This window comes from Myxocyprinus asiaticus, chromosome 23 (assembly GCF_019703515.2).
Source record: "Myxocyprinus asiaticus isolate MX2 ecotype Aquarium Trade chromosome 23, UBuf_Myxa_2, whole genome shotgun sequence".
Classification (NCBI taxonomy): Eukaryota; Metazoa; Chordata; class Actinopteri; order Cypriniformes; family Catostomidae; genus Myxocyprinus; species Myxocyprinus asiaticus.
The window spans coordinates 13,176,437-13,197,924 of record NC_059366.1 but is presented as its reverse complement, the minus strand read 5'-3'; the positions used below and the strand labels follow the sequence as shown (position 1 = coordinate 13,197,924).

Here is a 21,488-nt window from a genome sequence, read left to right as displayed (position 1 = left end):
AGCCTAGCAGCAGCATTTTGAACTAATTGCAGACGTGACAATGAAGCATGTGATATACCATACAATGAGTTACAGTAATCCAGTAGAGAAGAAATGAAAGAATGTATAACAATCTCCAGATCCTTAAAAGAAAGAAAAGGTTTCAATTTAGCAATGGCCCTTAGTTGGAAAAAGCCACCTCGTACCAAAGAATTTATATGTTTATCAGACTTTAAATCAGAATCGAAAACCACGCCAAGATTCCTTGCTTGATTGTGCATATTAGAGGCGAGGGGCCCTAGATGATTAATTATAGGTTTAATTCATTTAGCTGGAGGAAGTTAGCAGCCATCCACTTTTTAATATCATTAAAACAGTGAAACAGTGATTGTAAAGCAGAATTTTCACCTGACTTTGGAGGGAGATAAAGCTGAGTATCATCAGCATAGCAGTGGTAGGATACAACCCCTGGCAAAAATGATGGAATCACCACACTTAGAGGATGTTCACCCAGATTTTTTACTTCGTAGCAAATAAACAAATCACAGATATGACACAAAACAATTTTTGTTTAAAATCTGAACATTCTGACTTAGTGAAACATCCCTCAAACAAATTAAATTACATTATTTTAATTAATGGCATATTTTCTTTCCAGATCAAGTAGAGAAAAAAATTATGGAATCACTCAGTGTTGAGGAAAAAATTATGGAATCATCAACAGAAAAAATCACAATTAGTACTTTGTTGCTCCTCCTCTGGCATTTATGATGGCCTGAATTCTTTGAGGCATGGACTTCACTAATGAAAAACAATATTCTCCATCAAGCTGGTTCCATCTTTCTTGAATAGTAGTTGACAGATCAGCTTTGTAGGATGGAGCCTTGTCATGAACCATTTTTTTCAATTTCCACCATAAATTTTCGATCAGATTGAGATTCGGACTGTTTGCTGGCCATGTCATTGAGTTGATATGCCTTTCCTGAAGAAAAGCTTTAACACTCTTTGCTCTGTGGCAAGATGCATTATCATCCTGAAAAATGATTCCATCATCACCAAACCTATTTTCTATTGATGGAATGAGAAAAGTGTCCAAAATGTAAATGTACACCTGTGCATTGACTGTTGAGGTTATGATTGTCCTTTACCTGTCATGCAACCCCATATCATAAATTACTGGGGAAATTTGATTGTTTTCTTCAGGCAGTCATCTTTAGATGTTTCATTAGAACGGCACTAGACAAAAGTTCCAGCATCATTGCCTTGGCCAATGCAGATTCATGATTCATTACTGAATATCACTTTCATCCAATCATCCACACTGCATGATTGCTTCTCTTTAGCCCACTGTAGCCTTGATTTCTTCTGTTTAGGTGTTAGTGCTGGTTTTCGTTTGGCTTTTCTATATGTAAATACCATTTCATTCAGCCGATTTCTTACAGTTCTGTCACAAACATTGACTCCTGTTTCCGCCCATTTGTTTTTCATTTGTTTTGTTGTGCATTTTCTATTCTCAAGGCATATTGCTTTGAGTTTTCTGTACTGATGCTTTGACATCTTCCTTGATCTACCTGTATGTTTTCCTTTTATATCCTTGCCATTTTGTTTATACTAGCACCAAATTTTAGACACAGCTGACTGGGAACAACCAACTTCTTTTTCCACACTCCTGTGTTGAATTTCCTTCTTGAAGGAGTTTTATAATCCTTTATAACTCTCTTGTTGGGGCCATGTTTCCTTTCAGTTAGCCAAGTCCAGGTTAAGGTCTGTAAGCACTCTCTTTTAACTGCAGACTAATTTGCATTTTTAGACTTGTGCTGGTATTTGTTTTAGAAATGCAAGTTACAAGGTGGTTCCATAATTTTTTCCTCAACATTGAATGATTCCATATTTTTTTTCCTCTACTTGATCTGAAAAAAATAAAATAAATAATAATAATATGCCATTAATTAAAATAATGTAATTTCATTTGTTTGAGGGATGTTTCACAAAGTCAGAATGTAAAAAATCTGAGTGAACATCCTCTAAGTTTGGTGATTCCATAATTTTTGCCAGGGGTTGTATGTTGTGTTTTTGATAGTTTGATAGAAATATGGGCCAAAGGAAGTATATAAAGAAAATAAAACTTGGCCCAGAATAGAGCCTTGAAGAACCCTACAGGTAATGGGTACAGAGGAGGAAGAATAATTTCCCAATTCGACTGAGAATGTTCTCTCTTCCAGATAGGAGGAAAACCATTTAAGGGCAGTCTCTTGAATTCCTGCCCACTGTCTTAAACGCTCTGGCAAAATTCCATGATCTATAGTGTCGAAAGCGGCACTAAGATCAAGGAGGACTAGGATTGCACAATTCCCTGAATCAACAGACAGCAACAGGTCATTATACAATCTCAGGATAGCAGACTCTGTGCTGTGTTGTGCTTTAAAACCAGATGGAAATGTACACAAAATGCAATTTCCATTTAAATAAGGAGAAAGCTGACAATAAACAACCTTCTCTAGGATTTTAATTAAAAAGAGTAGTTTTGAAATTGGCCAATAATTGTTTAATATTGATGGATTTAGATTGGGCTATTTAATAAGAAATACTATGTCTACATCATATCCAGAGACCTTTTATTGATTATGGAAGTTTGGACAAAAAAATGTAAAACCTGGAAGACAATAGTTTAAAAAAAAATCCTCTTCTTAATAAGAATAGTTCACCCCTTTTTTATTTTTTTTCTGCTATCTTGGCCAAAAATACAAGTGAACCACAAAAAAAAAAAAAGAAATCATATCAATTCTCACATTTTGATTCATTAAGTTTCTTAAATGCATTTAAGCAACATTATATCAAAATAGTATAAATTATCCTACTTTAATGCATGTGACATTAAATATACTAGAGTTAGGTGAGAAGTAATCCCAAAATAATCAGATCAGATCATTTTAAAAATATAACCCATGATATTACGTTACTGATCACAATATTAGCCATGTAAATTGTAATCAGAACCAGATTGCAATTCTAATGTAATCTACCCAGCACTGTGTACACCTAAAAGTTGACTAAATAAACTTTTGTTAATTTTCCTCCTCCTAAAACCACTTGAAAGTAACAAATCATGGTTCATTGCTGTGACGTCACTAAAGCTTATTGGTCATTAAAAAAACAACAACAACAAAAAACATGATGAGCCTGCCGCAACTTTGTCCTGCCACAACTTCCTGTTTCAAAATATGTTAAAACTGGAATGAAAACTTCTCATCAAGCAATTTCATGACAAGAATTTGGCACATTTGTGCTGGAATTAGGGTGTTAGACACTGCTGTTTAAAAATGACTCATTAAGTATAACATAACCTTCTAGATAGCACCAGTGTTAATGTTAATGTCCCATTAATTTTCTTTTAACTTATGGAGGAATGTCTGACCTCATTTTCAAATGGATCATCTGCACTTACGCAACACCCTGTTTATGATATGAGAAAACAGAGACACAGAGCCAATTTTCAAAATGTTCAATCAGCTTATTGTAAGAACTACCGGGCCATGAATATAATATAGGATAAATATCCCACAGAATATATCTGTTCTTGGAAGGAGAACACAATCAGCGTAGCTCCCATACCTCAACTAATGGTTGAAATACATGGGGAATTCTCCCACTCCCACTGACCTGACCCTGCAGCCCCGTAACAATTCATCTGAGTCTGTGCCGACCTTGTGTGCGCAGGATCACAGCTCACTTGTGGAATAGGTTGAGGGGCAAGGAAACCTGTGTTACTCCCACTAGATTCCTTGACTTATAAACCCTTAAAGGGATAGTTCACCTAAAAATGACTGGATCATCATTTACTGATCTACTCATGTTGTTCCAAACCTGAATGGCTTTCTTTCTTCCATGGAACCTGAAAATAGTCGTTTAGCAGAATCTCTGTGGTGCTCATTTCAATACAATAAAAGTGAATGGAGACAGACATTACTGAGCTCCACAAATGATAAAAGAGCACAATAAAATTATTACATACGACTAATGTGCTATATCCCAACTCTTCTTAAGCCATACAATAGCTTTGTGTGAACTCCAATTTGTATGAAGTTAACTGAATAATAAAATAAAAATTACTCATGGCATTGTTTTTTGAAAACATCCTCACTATACAACATTTTTCACAACTGCCTAAAACATTTACACAGTACTGTAGCTATATACAGTATACAAACATTGAGTATTAGTGATGTTCACAAAATCCCATGAATTAGATCCAAAACCTAATCAGTGTTATACTCTCTACATATTCATACAATGTGGTGCCAGTCACCGACTACCCCATGAGTCCAGTGTCAAGATATTCAAGAGGAGGCAATGTACAGAGGAGATTAGAAAGCAAGCAGTTTACAGTTTCAGTGTGCACAGAGTCTTATCTTGCATCACATGGAAACATAGTGAGTCATAACATCAAAAGACTGGCCCATTAGTACTACTTGTGTTTGTGATATAGTTTCCCAAGTTGCTGTTGTGGTCCCATGGGAGCAAGCAAACAGAGAAGTGTGCTTTAGCTTAAATTAATTTAAGTTAAATTAATTTCACATTTTAATATGAAAACGAATAATCTGTGAAATATGTGGATTAAACTTTAGAAATAATAAATACATTTTCTTTTTATTTAGAAAGCAACATTAGTGCAGCCTACAGGGGAAGATCAAAATCTGGATATTGTTTGGACTGCTAATGAACTGAAACTCCTAAAATATTATGATACATTATATATCTTAATGAATGAAGTACCGGTAGAGCTGTGGACAGGATCTCTTCAGGGAGCCAGATGATAGTCCCAGCCTGCTCTGGTTCCTCAATTTGGTCATCTTTACCAGTTCCTTCACCCTTCCCCAAGTATAGTTCTCACTCAACTGCAGACAAATTAAGATATGATGGTAAGCTTGATGTGAAAGCATTTTATAACTCCAATGAACCTTAGTCAAGGTCGATGGCGTATTTAATTTGACGTAAATGAAAACGAGGATAGAATTACAGTCCATTCTATACAAACTCTGAAATCTCATTAAAGGGTTTTTTTTTTCATTAAAAAAATTACCTGTTGACACATCATGCCAGTTTTTATATAACTGACGCCAAAACATGACGCATGTTTGAATATGCAGAATGAAGATTGAGATTCAATAGTAAATAATTTTTACTTTCGAATCTCAGAGATTTTCAGTAAATAATTTAATTAGATTTTCAGAAATTAGATTTTCAGTAAATTATGACTTAAAATTTGGTCTGTTTCTCACACATAACTATCATATGGATTCAGAAGACTTGGAATGTAGTACACAAGTCAAATAGACTTCTTTTATGGTGTGTTTTTTATTTTTTTATTTTTTTGGTTTCTATAAACTGTTGTTGTATGAACAAGAACTGGAAATTCTTAAATAATATCTTAAAAAAAAAAATTCAAAAATATAACACAATACAGGTTTAGAAAGACATATTGTAAATAGGGATGTCATTCGATGAAAATTTGTAATTGAATTAATTGCATCTTATGCCGCATAATTCACTGAATTAACCCGAATTAATTGCATAAATAAATGCTGAAAGGCCCTCAAACAACAATAATTTAATATATAATTATTAAATAATTATAAATAGTTCCATTTAAATAATTATTAATATAATATGCAGTATATTGTACATATAATAATTTAAATAATTTAAATGCATTACATTATTGTTGCAGATGAGTAAAGCATTGATAAGACAATACAGAAAGTGGCTTTAGAAGGCAACATATTTATTTCCATATTATTGAACATAAGCCTATCATTGGCCTACAGTCCACTGCAATCCATTTCGCATTGAATGTGTCAATCTGTCCGAAACAGATTTATTATAAGGGCTATTTTAAGGACGTGTCAACGTACTCCTGCGTCAGACTCACGCTTTTAGAGCATCTCACTTTGGTTGCGTTGCGTCATAAACACAGTGTTTTTAGGTCACTGTCTCAAGTTAAATGTAGTTTGAAACTTTGTTAAACACGTCTCGAGATCCCTGCATTCGGGAATCCTCATAAGCAATGTTTCCCACTGAATATTTTTTAGATAGATTTTCAATGTTTTTCTGGCTGAACAATCATCACTAAGGTACACAACAGTGTGACATATTGAGTGGAGTGTACTTCTATACCTCACAGCCTCAGTTTTAAGGTCCATGGACCCAACAATCACTATTTGTTCTTGGAAACATATTTAATTTATGAGACTATTTACATGAGGAAAGCATGTGTGAGACCAAACATTAGCTATAATTCCATTTCCCCTGAGTGTTAAATGATGTGTGACTGTCAGAGTGAATCAGAGAGTGAAAGTGTGTTAAAGTTGGACTGACTCACTCGTCTGTGAGGAGCAGAGATGACCTCAGCACTGTCACTCAGGTACTTGGCCTCTCCTTCTGTGTAGCTCCTCCTGTTCAGATCTTGCTTCCAGGGGGGAAGAGCTGATTGGCAGCCCACTTCACCATCTATACAAGAAAAAGATGCAAATCTTTGTCACAAACACACACTGACATTTCTACAACATTTAGTTCCAGTCCTCTGACGTGATTGGCCAAGCGGCGTTCCAATAGTGCTGATATTCAGCATAACAGCACTGTGACGTTTTACTATTTGTATCACTCTGCTTTCTTGTGTTTGTGACGTTCCAGACCAGAGTATGTGAGCGGTGCAGAGTTATGTGATTTTTGCCAAAAACGTTGAGTGTTTTCAAGGTCGGAATGTGTTTCCTCTTGCCGCAGGATTTCTCGGAACATGGTTTCTCTCAGCAGTGAGTACTAGAGGAAAGAGCTATTATGACGTGTTGATTTTAATCTTCAGCCTAGACTCTAGATGCACTCAAGGGTGCATAAACACACTGACACATACATTAGCTCTGGTTTCTCGCCCACCAAGAATCCAGAATCCCTGAGATATGTTTCTCCTCTCTGTGTGGAATACCAGATATTCCACCTATCGCTTAAGTATTAATTTCCCTTTTCCCCACAGACTAATGTTTTGTCACCCGCCCACCTGACGAAACATAAGATAGGCAAAACAAACCAGGATAAATATGACTTTGGTGCTGAGTGGACAGCAAGGGTGTTTACATGAGACACTCCTGAGGTTAATGTGTGGTCTCACAGCACTTTGTCATCTCTTTGGGGTAGAATGTGAGCAACACGAGAGTTATTTGACTCATTCATTAAAGTGTTTTAGTTATAGTAGCATAATCTTTTTCTTAGAGTCTCCCTAATTAGTTGTTCACAGGTCCCGCAAATACCATCCATCCATCCATCCATCCCTCCATACATCCATCCATTTTTCTAGTTTAATTATCTCAATATGTAAGTTAATTCCATTATTAAATTACTATTGGACATAGATAAGCTTTGACAATAGCCTTTTAGGCAGTATTAACACAGATTAATCCTAATGTACGCTCCAGGTGTGTTTGCACACTGACCTCTCATGGCTGCCCTGAGGGGGATGTGTGTAACCTCAGGGATTGTGGTGAGGTCGGACAGTGTGCCGTTTGATGCCGTCAGGCTGTAGTGGTCACTGCGAAAGTGTCTCCTAAGTTCCTGAAAGGCCAGACTGGCTGCTCCACAGTTACAGTGCTGCAGAAAAAAGTCCTGAAACAGAGACAGACTAGAGTTGAGAATTAAGAAATTGTCTCATAAAACTGGGAGAATTTGAGTTATTCACTTAGTCACTATAAGTCATTCCCTCTCTTGGTACACTATATTGCCAAAAGTATTCGCTCACCCATCCAAATAATTGAATTCAGGTGTTCCAATCACTTCCATGGCCACAGGTGTATAAAATGAAGCACCTAGGCATGCAGACTGCTTCTACAAACATTTGTAAAAGAATGGGCCACTCTCAGGAGCTCAATGAATTCCAGCGTGGTACTGTGATAGGATGCCACCTGTGCAACAAGTCCAGTCGTGAAATTTCCTCGCTACTAAATATTCCACAGTCAACTGTCAGTGGTATTATAACAAAGTGGAAGCTATTGGGAATGACAGCAACTCAGCCACGAAGTGGTAGGCCACGTAAAATGACAAAGCGGGGTCAGCGGATGCTGAGGCGCATAGTACACAGAGGTTGCCAACTTTCTGCTGAGTAAATCACTACAGACCTCCAAAGTTCATGTGGCCTTCAGATTAGCTCAAGAACAGTGCGTAGAGAGCTTCATGGAATGGGTTTCCATGGCCGAGCAGCTGCATCCAAGCCATACATCACCAAGTACAATGCAAAGCGTCGGATGCAGTGGTGTAAAGCACGCCGCTGGACTCTAGAGCAGTGGAGACGCGTTCTCTGGAGTGACGAATCACGCTTCTCCATCTGGCAATCTGATGGACGAGTCTGGGTTTGGCGATTGCCAGGAGAACGGTACTTGTCTGACTGCATTGTGCCAACTGTGAAGTTTGGAGGAGGGGGGATTATGGTGTGGGGTTGTTTTTCAGGAGCTGGGCATGACCCCTTAGTTCCAGTGAAAGGAACTCTGAATGCTTCAGCATACCAAGAGATTTTGGACAATTCCATGCTCCCAACTTTGTGGGAACAGTTTGGGGATGGCCCCTTCCTGTTCCAACATGACTGCGCACCAGTGCACAAAGCAAGGTCCATAAAGACATGGATGAGCGAGTTTGGTGTGGAAGAACTTGACTGGCCTGCATAGAGTCCTGACCTCAACCCGATAGAGCACCTTTGGGATGAATTAGAGCGAAGACTGCGAGCCAGGCCTTCTCGTCCAACATCAGTGTCTGACCTCACAAATGCGCTTCTGGAAGAATGGTCAAAAATTCCCATAAACACACTCCTAAACCTTGTGGAAAGCCTTTCCAGAAGAGTTGAAGCTGTTATAGCTGCAAAGGGTGGGCCGACGTCATATGAAACCCTATGGATTAAGAATGGGATGTCATTTAAGTTCATATGCGTCTAAAGGCAGATGAGCGAATACGTTTGGCAATATAGTGTATCTATTTTATGAATTTATGGACAGATACCAACAATGGCTTTATGTTTTGAATAGGTGAAGCGCCACAAAACAAAAGGGAAATGTGGCCATTTGGAATAGAAGAGTTCACTTTATGAAATTTAAATTCAATTTGTTGATGTTCACACCCAAGGGTCAAGGACATCACTCTAAAATAGCACATACTTGGCCTGTAGAATAGACATCTGTTTCAGATTTTTGCAAGTGAGAAATCACCAGAGCCCTCAAACACATGCATTGACTAAAAAAGGGAAAGCAAAAAACATTTTAAAAAGGGTTGTAGAATTTTATTTCAGTTTTAAAAAGCCATATCAATAATTTTGGGTAGCTCTCCAACTTCACAAATTTCCATATTAAATTTCTTATGTGTAAAAGAAATCAATACAATTTAGGGTTAGTCCCAAATCTCATTTTACTGGATTTATATTACCTGTGCTTTGTTCATCTGATATAGATCCAGAGAAAAAATTAAATGGAAAGGTCAGGTATGCTATCAAGTATGTTATCAACTTTGTCTCAGATGTTTCTCAAAAATTCAAAAGAGAAATAAAAATATACACAAATGAGACAAATGTTGGCATACTGGACATGTATAGAGCTAAATGAATGTGCATAGCAGAGTTTGGTCATGATCTGATTTGAGTTCATGTTGAGATTTGTGACTTTTGATTGCAGACTTTGGTATTTTGACAAATCTGAGCACAGTTTGATGCATTGCTGAGATCTCCTCTGAAACTCTAGAGGAGACACACATGAGAGATTGTTCTTCATTTTTCCATTTGCTCTACATTTAATCGCATTGCTGCCTTAATTTAAAGGAATATTACAGGTTCACTACAAGTGTAGCTCAATCGACAGCATTTGTGGCATAATGTTGATGACCACAAAAAATTATTTCTTATCGTCCCAGGTTACAGTGAGGAACTTAAAATGGAAGTGAGGCACTTACAATGGAAGTGAATGGGGCCAAATTTTGAAAGCTTAAGGCAGAAATGTGAAGCGTATAATTTTATAAAAGCACTTCTGCTAATTTCTCTGTTAAAACTTGTGTATTATTTGAGCTGTAAAGTTGTTTAAATCATTATTTTTACAGTCATTTTAGGGTTTACAGCATTATGTCTACCAATTATTCTTAGTGTTACTACATATTTCCCTGCCAACCTAATTTACACTGTAAATATTACTTAGCCTTTTGGGTAGTGCTTTTTAAAAATACTTTAGAGCCTTGCATTGGCATTTTGGGGGGAGGGGGGGAGGAGAATATGAAATTGGCTCTGTCCCTAGTGAACTGCCTTGCTGTCTACTGCCTACATAGGTGGCTACCTTTTAAGGCGACAATCCAAATTGAAACGGAATCTAATAAGTGACCTGAAATACGATCTGAAATGCTCTACATAGTGCATCATACAAATAGTGCTCCTCACACAATGTGCATGAGAGACTAGTTTAGCATTAGAATGTTGCTAAGCTAATGCTGTGACACTTTAGACCTTGTCCGGATGTTATTTGTATCCTGTCATACATAGGAGATGCTTAAATATTTATTTAGAGGAGAATGGCACATGGATTACAGATGAAAGAATTCACATTAAATGTCACATAAACTAAAACACCAGCTTTAAAATGCTGCACTGTGATGGAGGTTATCTGTTCATCTGATTGGTCACGGCTGATAGCAGCTGAAGAGATCAAGGTGAAGGAATAACAACTGAGACAGAAGATGCTGCAATGGTGGTAATTGCATATTGATTGAGTCCTGAATGCTTTTTATGACTATAGATGAAAGCGTGCTGTGAGGGTTTAAGGGTGGGTAAGTAAAACGGGCTGGAAGGAGACTGGCAAGACAGCTTGGTCCATTGTAGTGGAGACTGGGGGACGTTTCAGTAGAGTTCCCCTGACTTTTGATGTGTGTTTGATTTGTCACCAACAAACATGCCACGGTCCAAATCACTGAGATCAAAAAATTTTCCCCATTCTGATGGTTGGTGTGAACATTAACTTAAGCTCCTTACCCGTATCTGCATGATTTTATGCACTGCTCTGCTACCACACGATTGGCTGATTAGATAATCGCATGGATGATTGTTGGTGCCAGACGGGCTGGTTTGAGTATTTCTGTAACTGCTGATTTCCTGGGATTTTCACACACAACAGTCTCTAGAATTTACTCCGAATGGTGCCAAAAACAAAAAACATCCAATGAGCGGCAGTTCTGCGGACAGAAATGCCTTGTTGATGAGAAAGGTCAACAGAGAATGGCCAGACCAGTTCGAACTGACAAAGTCTACGGTAACTCAGATAACCACTCTGTACAATTGTGGTGAGAAGAATATAATCTCAGAATGCTATTCTGAGATGCGGGTTGGCACTGTTTTGGTGGCACAAGGGGGACCTACACAATATTAGGCAGGTGGTTTTAATGTTGTGGCTGATCGATGTATACTGTAGACTCCTGGAATATTTAAATGTCATCACGTTTAATTAGTAACATACAGGGTTTTGAGCAAATGTATAGCAGAAGTAAATGTATATGGCAATAAGATACATTCAGTATTGTTCCAATTGACAACATCTGTTTTAACAGTCATTATATGTGTGAGTATTATGCAGTGATTTTAAACAAATGTACTTAACACAAATGTATACAGTATGCGTGACAGTGGCATATAATCATTATTGTACCAACTTCCAAATGATAACATGTTTTAACCGTGAATATTGTTTTTACACTAGATTTTTTCTAATCACCCTTCAGACTGTGTATACATGATAATACTGCCAGTCAACTTGTCCAGCAGGTGAACTGAAATAGTTTGTGAAATTGTCTCAAATGTTTTCTTTCTCTCTGAGCAAATCAACAACAAACTCTTCATCACTGCAGCAGCTTGTAGAGAAATCTGTTTTCTTTTTTCGTTCTGCTCACTGGAGAACTCGAACTTGTTTGATTGTCTTGACTGGTTTGTTAACTTGTCAAGTGGATTTTCCTCTCATTGTGATGGGCGGAGGTCAGACTATCTCAAAGGTGCATTGAGCTACCTACCGTACCGGTGAAAAATTGCTTGTCGATTAGCGCCACCTATTGTAAAGGTGTGAATGTGCTAACGGTGATCATTCGCGTCGCTATCTATGTGAAAAGGCCTTTCGTCTGCGATTTGTATCTCATTATTGTGGAGCGATCTATCTACAGGAGCCTGCAGTTGCGTGTAAGTGTGTGTTTATTTCATTGTTTCACTTTGTTTTGGAGTAGTATTCATTGCTAGATTTGTGCTGTTTGTTTACTGTGTTGTACTGTGTTGAACTAGCATCATTTAAGCATGTGTGTGTGTGCTACATTGTTTTGACTTGTCCTAGGGTATTCACTGTTAGGTTTAGAGTTGTTTCTTTACTGTTTGTGAAACTAGCAATGTTTTTAGTGTGTCTCTAACAGTGCTTCACTTGTTTTAGAGTATTATTTATTGCTAAACTTTAGTATTGTTTGTTGACGGTGTACTGAATTTGCGTTTGTTCCCGCTTTTGTCATCTTGTGCAACCCTTAGTTTTGGTTACCCACATGACTAGCTTTGTTGTGCTAAGCAGAATTAAGGCATGTCCAGCTTTTTTCACTTAAAAACCAGATAGCAGCGTGTATATATTTTATGTGAATACTGATGCAGAAGCAGCAGCAGAAGTGGCAGCCCTCCTCATGTAAAGCCCTCCTCGTGTGAAGCCCTACTTGTGTAAAGACCAGCGAGTCCACCTGTGCGAGTCCATCGAGCAAGGACACAGACAAGCCGCCACTCACCATAGCACTTAAGTATCTTTTTTTTTTTAATTGTTTTACTATTTTCCTTATACATTCCCATATGTCTACTCCACACATAACATGTGCCCTCAAGCACATCCCTGTTATCTGTTACAGACAGTTTACATGATATAGACGCAGGACACAACGCAACCCTCACAACCTACGGCAACTTTGCACATCAACACCTACTCCGCTCTCATTTTCAGTTGGGCTCTGGAAGTGCCAGTCAGCTGTGAACAAATCTGACTTCATTCCAGCTTTTGCCACACAGTCCACCCTCAGCATCCTCACACTGACAGAAACATGGATACGTCCAGAGGATAAAGCAACACCCCCTGCTCTCTCTAACAATTTTCCTTCTCTCACACCTCTCAACATACCGGTAGGGGTGGGGGAACAGGTTTGCTCATTCCAAACAACTGGACATTTTCACCACACTCCACTCTATGTAACAACACTTCTTTTGAATTCCATACTATTACTAAAATGCAACCCACAAAAATCCATTTTGTTGTCATCTATCCGCTCCATGTCAGCTGGCAAACTTTCTCCTTCCCTGAAGATGGCAGGCCACTTGTAGTTCTTGGAGATTTTAACATACACCAAGACAAGCCCCAGGCCACTGAACTTCATGCTCTTCTGGCCTCGTCTGACTTGGAAAGACTAACCACCACAGCAACTCACAGATCGGGCAACCAGCTGGACCTCATTTTTACATGTAACTGTACCAACATGGATATTCTTGTTACTCCTTTACATGTCTCTGATCACTACTTTGTTCAATTCAACATGACTCTCCCATCTATATTAAGACTCCGCCCTTGGTTTACTTTCGTCATAACCTCTGTTCTCTTTCACCCACATGCCTTTCCACAGCTGTCTCTACCTCTCATCCCACACAAAACTTATTTTCCACCCTGGATGTAAACACTGCCACAGACACACTAGGCTCTACTTTAACAACCTGTCTAGACAGTATTTGTCCTCTCTCCTCTAGGCCAGCATGTATGACACCTCCCAGCTCCTGGCTCTCTGACTTCTTTGTGAACATCAGACTGACCTCAGGGTGGCTGAGATGAATGGTGGAAATCTAAAGATCCAGCAGATCTGTGTAAGTATCAGTCTCTGCTTGCATCTTTATCAGATTACGTTAAATCTGCAAAAACGTCCTATTACCAGGACAAGATCAACAGCACCACAGACACTCGCAGCTTATTTAGAAAATTCAACACACCCCTCTGTCCTCCCCCTCCACCGCCTGACACCTCACTGACAGCAGATGTCTTCGACACATTTTTTACTAATAAGGTTACAGCCATCAGCAATACATTCTCAGCGCCACACCCTCTCAGACACCCACCTCCTGTATGCAGCTCTTCTATCTCTATGTTCTCTCCTCTGACTGACACTAAGGTCTCTAAACTCCTCCTCTCCAACCACCCCACCACCTGTCCCCTTGACCCCATTCCTTCCCAACTTCTCCAAACCATCTCTCCTTCCATCCTACCTGCACTCACACACATAATTAACACATCTCTACTTACAGGCATTTTACCCACTACATTTAAGCAGGCTTGAGTAACCCTGACTGCTTAAAAAAACTGCACTTAACCCCACACATTAGAACACTACAGACCAGTCTCTCTCTCATCCCATTCATGGCGAAAACACTTGAAAGGGCAGTTTTCAATCAGATCTCTGCCTTTCTCTTGCAGAACAAGCTGCTGGATGACAATCAGTCAGGCTTCAAAAGTGGACACTCCACCGAGACTGCCCTGCTGTCTGTCACTGAGTCACTGAGACAGGCGAGAGCTGGATCCAGATTATCTGTCCTGATTCTACTGGACCTTTCTACAGCCTTTGACACAGTCAACCATCAGATCCTACTGTCCACCCTCTCTACTTTGGGTATCACAGGAACTGTACTTGACTGGTTTAAGTCCTATATCTCAGGTGGGTCCTTCAAGGTAGCCTGGAGAGGTGAGGTATCCAAGTCCCATCAACATCTTACTGGGGTACCTCAGGTCTCAGTGCTTGGGCCACTTCTCTGCTCTATATACACAACATCACTGGAACCCATCAATCAAGCACATGGGTTCTCTTACCACTGCTACGCCGATGACACACAGCTCTACTTGTCTTTCCAGACCAACTACACTACGGTGACTGCTCGAATCTTGGCCTGTTTGGCAGGCATCTCGGCCTGGATGAAGGAGCTCCACCTGCACCTTACCCCAGCGAAGACTGAGCTCCTCGTCTTTCCAGCCAACCCTGTTGTTGAACACAACATCACCGTACAGCTGGGTCCAGCTACAATAACGCCTTCCAAAATGGTCAGAAATTTAAAAGTAATCATCGATAACCAACTCCATTTCACAGATAACCAACTAAATTTCACAGACCACATCTCAAAGACAGCACGATCATATAGATTTACACTCATCAATATAAGGAAAATAAAACCCTTCCTCCCTGAACATGCCACACAACTTCTTGTTCAGTCACTTGTCATAAATAGACTGGACTACTGTAACGCTCTCATTGCAGGCTTCCCTGCATGCGCAATTAGGCCCCTGCAAATGATCCAGAATGCAGCAGCACGTCTGGTCTTTAATGAACCAAAGAGAGCGCATGTTACACCTCTCCTTGTCTCTCTTCACTGGCTGCCGGTTGATGCCAGTATCAAATTCAAGGTTCTGATGCTGGCATACAGAACAGTCACTGGGTCTGCTCCAGTATTCCTAAAATCATTTCTGCAGAGCTATGTTCCCACCAGAAGCCTGTGGTCTGCTAATGAGCAGTGCCTTGTTGTACCAACACAAAGAGGCACCAAAACACTTTCCCGGACTTTTGGTTTCACTGTACACACACACACACACACACACACACACACACACACACACAACACACACACACTGGCAGTCAAAAGTTTGGAATAATGTAAAGATTTTGCTGTTTCGGAAGGAAATTGGTACTTTAATTCACCAAGTGGCATTCAACTGATCACAAAGTATTATCAGGTCATTACTGATGTAAAAAACAGCACCATCACTATTTGAAAAAAGTCATTTTTGATCAAATCTAGACAGGCCCCATTTCCAGCAGCCATCACTCCAACACCTTATCCTTGAGTAATCATGTTAAATTGCTAATTTGGTACTAGAAAATCACTTGCCATTATATCAAACACAGTTGAAAGCTATTTGGTTCATTAAATGAAGCTTAACATTGTCTTTGTGTTTGTTTTTGAGTTGCCACAGCATGCAATATACTGTCATGTCTTAATGTCAATATTAGGTCAAAAATGGCAAAAAAGAAACAGCTTTCTCTAGAAACTCATCATTCAATCATTGTTTTGAGGAATGAAGGCTATACAATGCTTGAAATTGCCAAAAAACTGAAGATTTCATACACAGATGTACACTACAGTCTTCAAAGACAAAGGACAACTGGCTCTAACAAGGACTCAAAGAGATGTTGAAGGCCAGATGTACAACTAAACAAGAGGATAAGTACATCAGAGTCTCTAGTTTGAGAAATAGACACCTCACATGTCCTCAGCTGACAGCTTCATTGAATTCTACCCGCTCAACACCAGTTTCATGTACAACAGTAAAGAGAAGACTCAGGGGTGCAGGCCTTATGGGAAGAATTGCAAAGCAAAAGCCACTTTTGAAACAGAAAAACAAAAAGAAAAGGTTAGAGTGGGCAAAGAAACACAGACATTGGACAACAGATAATTGGAAAAGAGTGTTATGGATCTTAACCCCATTGAGTTTTTGTGGGATCAGCTAGACTGTAAGGTGTGTGAGAAGTGCCTGAAAAGACATCTATGGCAAGTGCTACAGGAAGCCTGGGGTGAAAGGTCGCCTGAGTATCTGTACAAACTGACAGCTGGAATGCCAAGGATCTGCAAATCTGTTATTGCTGCACGTGGAAGATTTTTTGATGAGAACACTTTGAAGTAGTTTAAGAAGTTCTGAACATTTTTTTCAAATTGTAATAGTAATTTTTCACGTTATTAATGTCCTGACTATACATTGTGATCAGTTGAATGCCACTTTGGTGAATAAAAGTACCAATTTCTTTCCATAAGAGCAAAATCTGTACATTATTCAATATATATATATATATATTCTTGTTGCACTCTAATCTGTCTCGGATACTACTATTCTGATGCTAGTGAAACTTTGTAATGCAGCACTTTTCGTACCACTGCATCCTTAAGATGAATCGCTTATGATGTATTATTCCTTTTTTGTAAGTCGCTTTGGATAGCGTCTGTCAAATGAATAAATGTAAATGTAAATTATTGGCTCGCCTTCGGTGTGAAAAGGCCTTTACAGCCTTTACAGTTCACTACTATGGTGGATGGAGATGATGATAATTGCTGAATAAACACCGACATTTTGGTCAGTCAGTACTTTACAGTGTCTATGCAAACGGAAATTAAAATAAACATGCTAAAACCACACTTTACACAAGGATGCAGTACATATGAATACTCATAAGATCAGATTGAAAGATTGGGCTCATTAGATTCATTTGTTTGCGAATCAGTCTGGTAGCGCTGTATGTTTGTTTTTGTGTGTAACCAGCGAGGACAATATAATCGGAATATATTCATTATGTTGAATAGTGGTGTCTATTGTCTATGTGTTGTCTATGTATAGACATGTATATACTTTATTTACTCACAACTAAAACGTAATTTCCTTTGCCGAAGTGCTATAGATTTGCCTGCTAAATAGCGGTGCAGGAAGCAGTGTGAGATTATTTTAGTTCAGAGTTCTGTACACATTCAAATCAGATGGTCAAGAATCATTAACAGAACCGAACATCATTAAAATAATTAGATCACAGTATTATAATTTTTTTTTTTTTTTTTTTACATAGAACCGGTTCTGAAAAAGGACTGAAGCAAAATGTTTACTAGAAACGCACACTTGGTTTTCATAAATGAACTTGTGCTCTTAAGTTTTTTTTAAATGTTCTCTCTTTCTTTTGCCTCTTTCTCTCTCGCTTTCTTTGATGACTTTGAAGTGCAAGCCCCCACTGAGCTCATTCACTGTGACGGTGGATGTTTTTTCTGGCCTCAGAGCCCAACCTGACAGAACCTGTTTAGAGCTGACTCTCTGAAAAACCATGAACAAAACTGCTCTCATTCAAAGGTTCTACGTCCAGAGGTCAGGAGGATGTCTACACAATATACTGTCACAAGCCTTTAGTCAGTAAGAGGAGGCTTGGGTTAGGGATGGGCAAAGGGGAGGGTCTGTTAAATACATTTTACTCTTGTAAAAATTCTAGCGTGCGTCACCTTGGGATATACATTATGTATTCCATTACACATTGTCTTGTCATAATTCTTCACAATGAAAATGTGTGCTGTGTTCATCTCAGTCATGAAATAGATTATGAGTTGTATTAAGACCTGCCACATCTTTGAAAGTATACAGTGATTGTTATTCATCTAGAGCAGAGCTTCAAAGGGTACCAACTAAGAATACAAGGCTTTGGAATATTTTGTGATTATATTATTTGAAAAGAAAAAAATTGATTTTAGCCAAAAAATATGTCATGAATAATTTTGGGCCATGTACAATACGATTTTCCTCTTTGATATAGGTTTAACCATTTATTGTAGCTTGCACCGAACCTAACCTGGGCTTTTTTACTTACATACCAAAAAGGCAGGGTCTATTCCTGGCCTCAACATTTTGGAGTCATGTTACTAATTCAAGAGCGGTATACGAATCCCAAGTGGAAAACAAAGACTGACGTGTTAGAAAAACACCCGTAACTTCACAATTTTTAAAAAAAAAAGTGTTGATGTTTTTTCTTCCCTGGCTTTGGGGTGATAACATTCAAGGCCAGGTGTTCTGGAATAGAAAAAACAATTCAGCACTGAGGTCAGATTTTTATGGGTTACACGTTTTTACTTTTAATTACTGTAAATGTGAGCAATTTACCCAAATTCCTTTATATTTTGGCTTACTGTAGTAAATAACTGCTTTGTGACATAAGCCGTTTAGTTTACCATGTTTGGTTCATTCAATTTGACATATTTATTTTAGTTTGGCGTGTATCAGTGCTTGTCTGTTTTTTAAACATATCTTTTATCAGACAAAACATATTTTATGCCTGAGAGAGCTTTAAAAATGACCCGTCAAACAAAACATAGGAAAGACTTTTGTCCATGACACAAAAAAACAAAAACAAATTAAATCCATGTGAGGTGACATCAGGTCCTTTGAAATGTTTACCCCATCTGTGTGTGGGTAAAGAGGATTGAACCCAGCAGCTCTATTTATTAAATACACATTTATCTATCACGACTAACCACCCAAAAATGCCTAAAAACAGCTGCATTTACACTGAAACAGTATGGGCCAATTGTCCTTTGCCCAAGGCATCAATACAGGGTTTAACCCACAACAAATCAAAGTTACAAGATCTGTCATCTCTCTGGCCCATACCTACAGCAATGCCCATAGATTTTCACAAGAGTTCTTCAGACAGAGAAGTATGACATGTTTTCAAAGCTAGATCTACGCATTTTTGATTAATCAGGCAGAAATTAAGGTTTCGAATAAAGGTTCTTCAATGGCTCTTAGGTTCAGCAAAGAACACTCTTCTTATCAAGAACCATTTTTTTGTTGTGTAGAATTCTTAAGTTGGCAAAATGGTATTTTGAAGATTAAAAAGTTATTGATGTTTCATTATAGGTTCTACAGATTATTGTGTCGGTTTCTGGAATCTTAAAAGCATCAGTTCAAAGGTTTTTTGAAGAAATAGAGAATAAAATGTTATTTTTAGAACTTAAAAAGTTTCTCCTCAGGCTGTAAAACCCTTTTTGGGTTTATTAGAATCATTATTTTTAAGACTATAAAGATGAATTTCTCTCTAAGACAGTACAGCTTTTTTTTTCTGTTTTGAGCTGCTTTGAAACGATGTCTGTTGTGAAAAGTGCAATACAGATAAAATTACTTGACTTGAATGTTCTGTGGTGTAGTGAAGGCAGTTGGTTGATCATACCTCTTTAGTTTTGATCACTCTGCCTTCTTTCTGCAGGCCACAGACCTGTTTCTGTAGTCGGATGTTGTGTTCCTGTAGCTGCCCGATCTTTTCTATGAGCTGACAGATGTGCTCCAGGTATCCCAGTCCAGAGCCCAGTGGATTGGCCTGATTGGCCTGATTCACCTGGTTGACAAGACACAACAGAGGCAAAATCATTATGGGCGACTATCATTACATAGTACTTGAAGACCAGTACTGCTTGCCAGGTTCTTGAACAGTCAAATAACTGTGCATGTACTGATTTTCTCAGCAGCTGTTAGACTGTTTTGTATTTGTTATCTGATGTTATTTGACATTCCTTTAGCTCACCTGGCAGAGCATGGCACTAGGGACAGCAAGGTCATGGGTTTGATTCCCAGGAAACCAGTTTGGGCTGCTCAATAAATCAAAAAAGTAATTGGGATTACGATTACTACTAATTGTGAAAACTGATGAAAACAGCATTCCATTCTACTCCTGTTGCATCAAAGATTTCTATTTACAATGTGTTTTTGCAGCGTTTGAGCATTCCAACCAATCCCAGACATGTCTGTTGAGCAATGAAACGGTATTGCGAATTAGAAATGCATAAATTAGTATACAGTCCTATCAATTATGACAACTTATCCTAAGTTTTAAACTGTCCAATCCCCAGATGCTTGCTTTATGTTTCTCCTCTGTTCGCAGTGGCACATGAAAAATAGTGCTGAACTCGAAAAGAAGCTTTAGAACAAAAGTGAAAATCAAAGACGGCAATTTGGAATTATTTTGGATTTGTTACATGTTGTGCAGCTCACTTATGTAGATGGTAAATATATTGCAAATGAGCAATGCGACAAAACTAGAACTTCCCCATTATAATCAAGTCATAGATGCGGTTTAAATAACCTGTGTAAAGGCCCACACCAAATGTGATGCAAAAAAAAAGAGACGAATTGCAGGCAGTTGGCCCATTGGCACCAAAAGCGACGCGAACGCTTGACGTTAGCACAATGTATAACATGAAAACAATATTAATTATCTTAGAAAAATGAGTAACGTAAGTAATGTATTGACATCATTGAAAGCCAGTAACTGTGATCTGATTACAAGAAATTACAAAAATCTGTTAACAGTAACTACTTATTTTTCAGCGATCATTACAGGGAAAACATACTGATAATAGCTTGAATGCATTGTAAATAACTTTGGAAAAGAAGTGTCTGCAAAATGCATAAAAATGCAAATTTTTCAAAATAGACAACAAAAGGCAGGTCTGTAAAAACATTCATGCAGGACACTATGGCTGTATTCCTGGGGAAGGACACCCCTCTCTGAACAATAGGTAGGCAGTAAATAAGGGGATTACTGAAGATGTTTAAGTTCACCATAGGGGATTAAGCAACTTTTGTTTTAAAAATAAACATGATAAGTATGAACTACATCCTACTATTTGAAAGCCAATGGCTCGCTTAAAGTCCTAATGAGTACACAGTAAAGCCAATGTCCCTACGGTAACTGATCAAAATCATTCTACAAGCATTGACTGTATGTGTTCAGCTGGACCAGTTTCCCAAGAACAAAGAGGCTGACTCAAACTAATGATGCAAGCACCACTGTCCAAGATGAGCTCCACCCATGTTTAACACTAAAGCTATTTTTACAAT

The 21,488-nt window shown here is 38.5% G+C and overlaps 1 protein-coding gene across 1 annotated transcript in view; it reads right to left on the bottom strand.

Moving 5' to 3' along the window:
• Positions 1 to 21,488, bottom strand: part of LOC127413650 (uncharacterized) — a 47,875-nt gene that overhangs the window by 3,550 nt on the left and 22,837 nt on the right. The window contains exons 3-6 of the mRNA XM_051650943.1: positions 19,822 to 19,986; positions 7,464 to 7,632; positions 6,359 to 6,486; positions 4,753 to 4,874 (exon numbers count right to left, since the gene is read on the bottom strand). Of these exons, the coding sequence (XP_051506903.1) occupies positions 4,753 to 4,874; positions 6,359 to 6,486; positions 7,464 to 7,632; positions 19,822 to 19,986 (584 nt within the window). The remainder of the gene's footprint in view (positions 1 to 4,752; positions 4,875 to 6,358; positions 6,487 to 7,463; positions 7,633 to 19,821; positions 19,987 to 21,488) is intronic.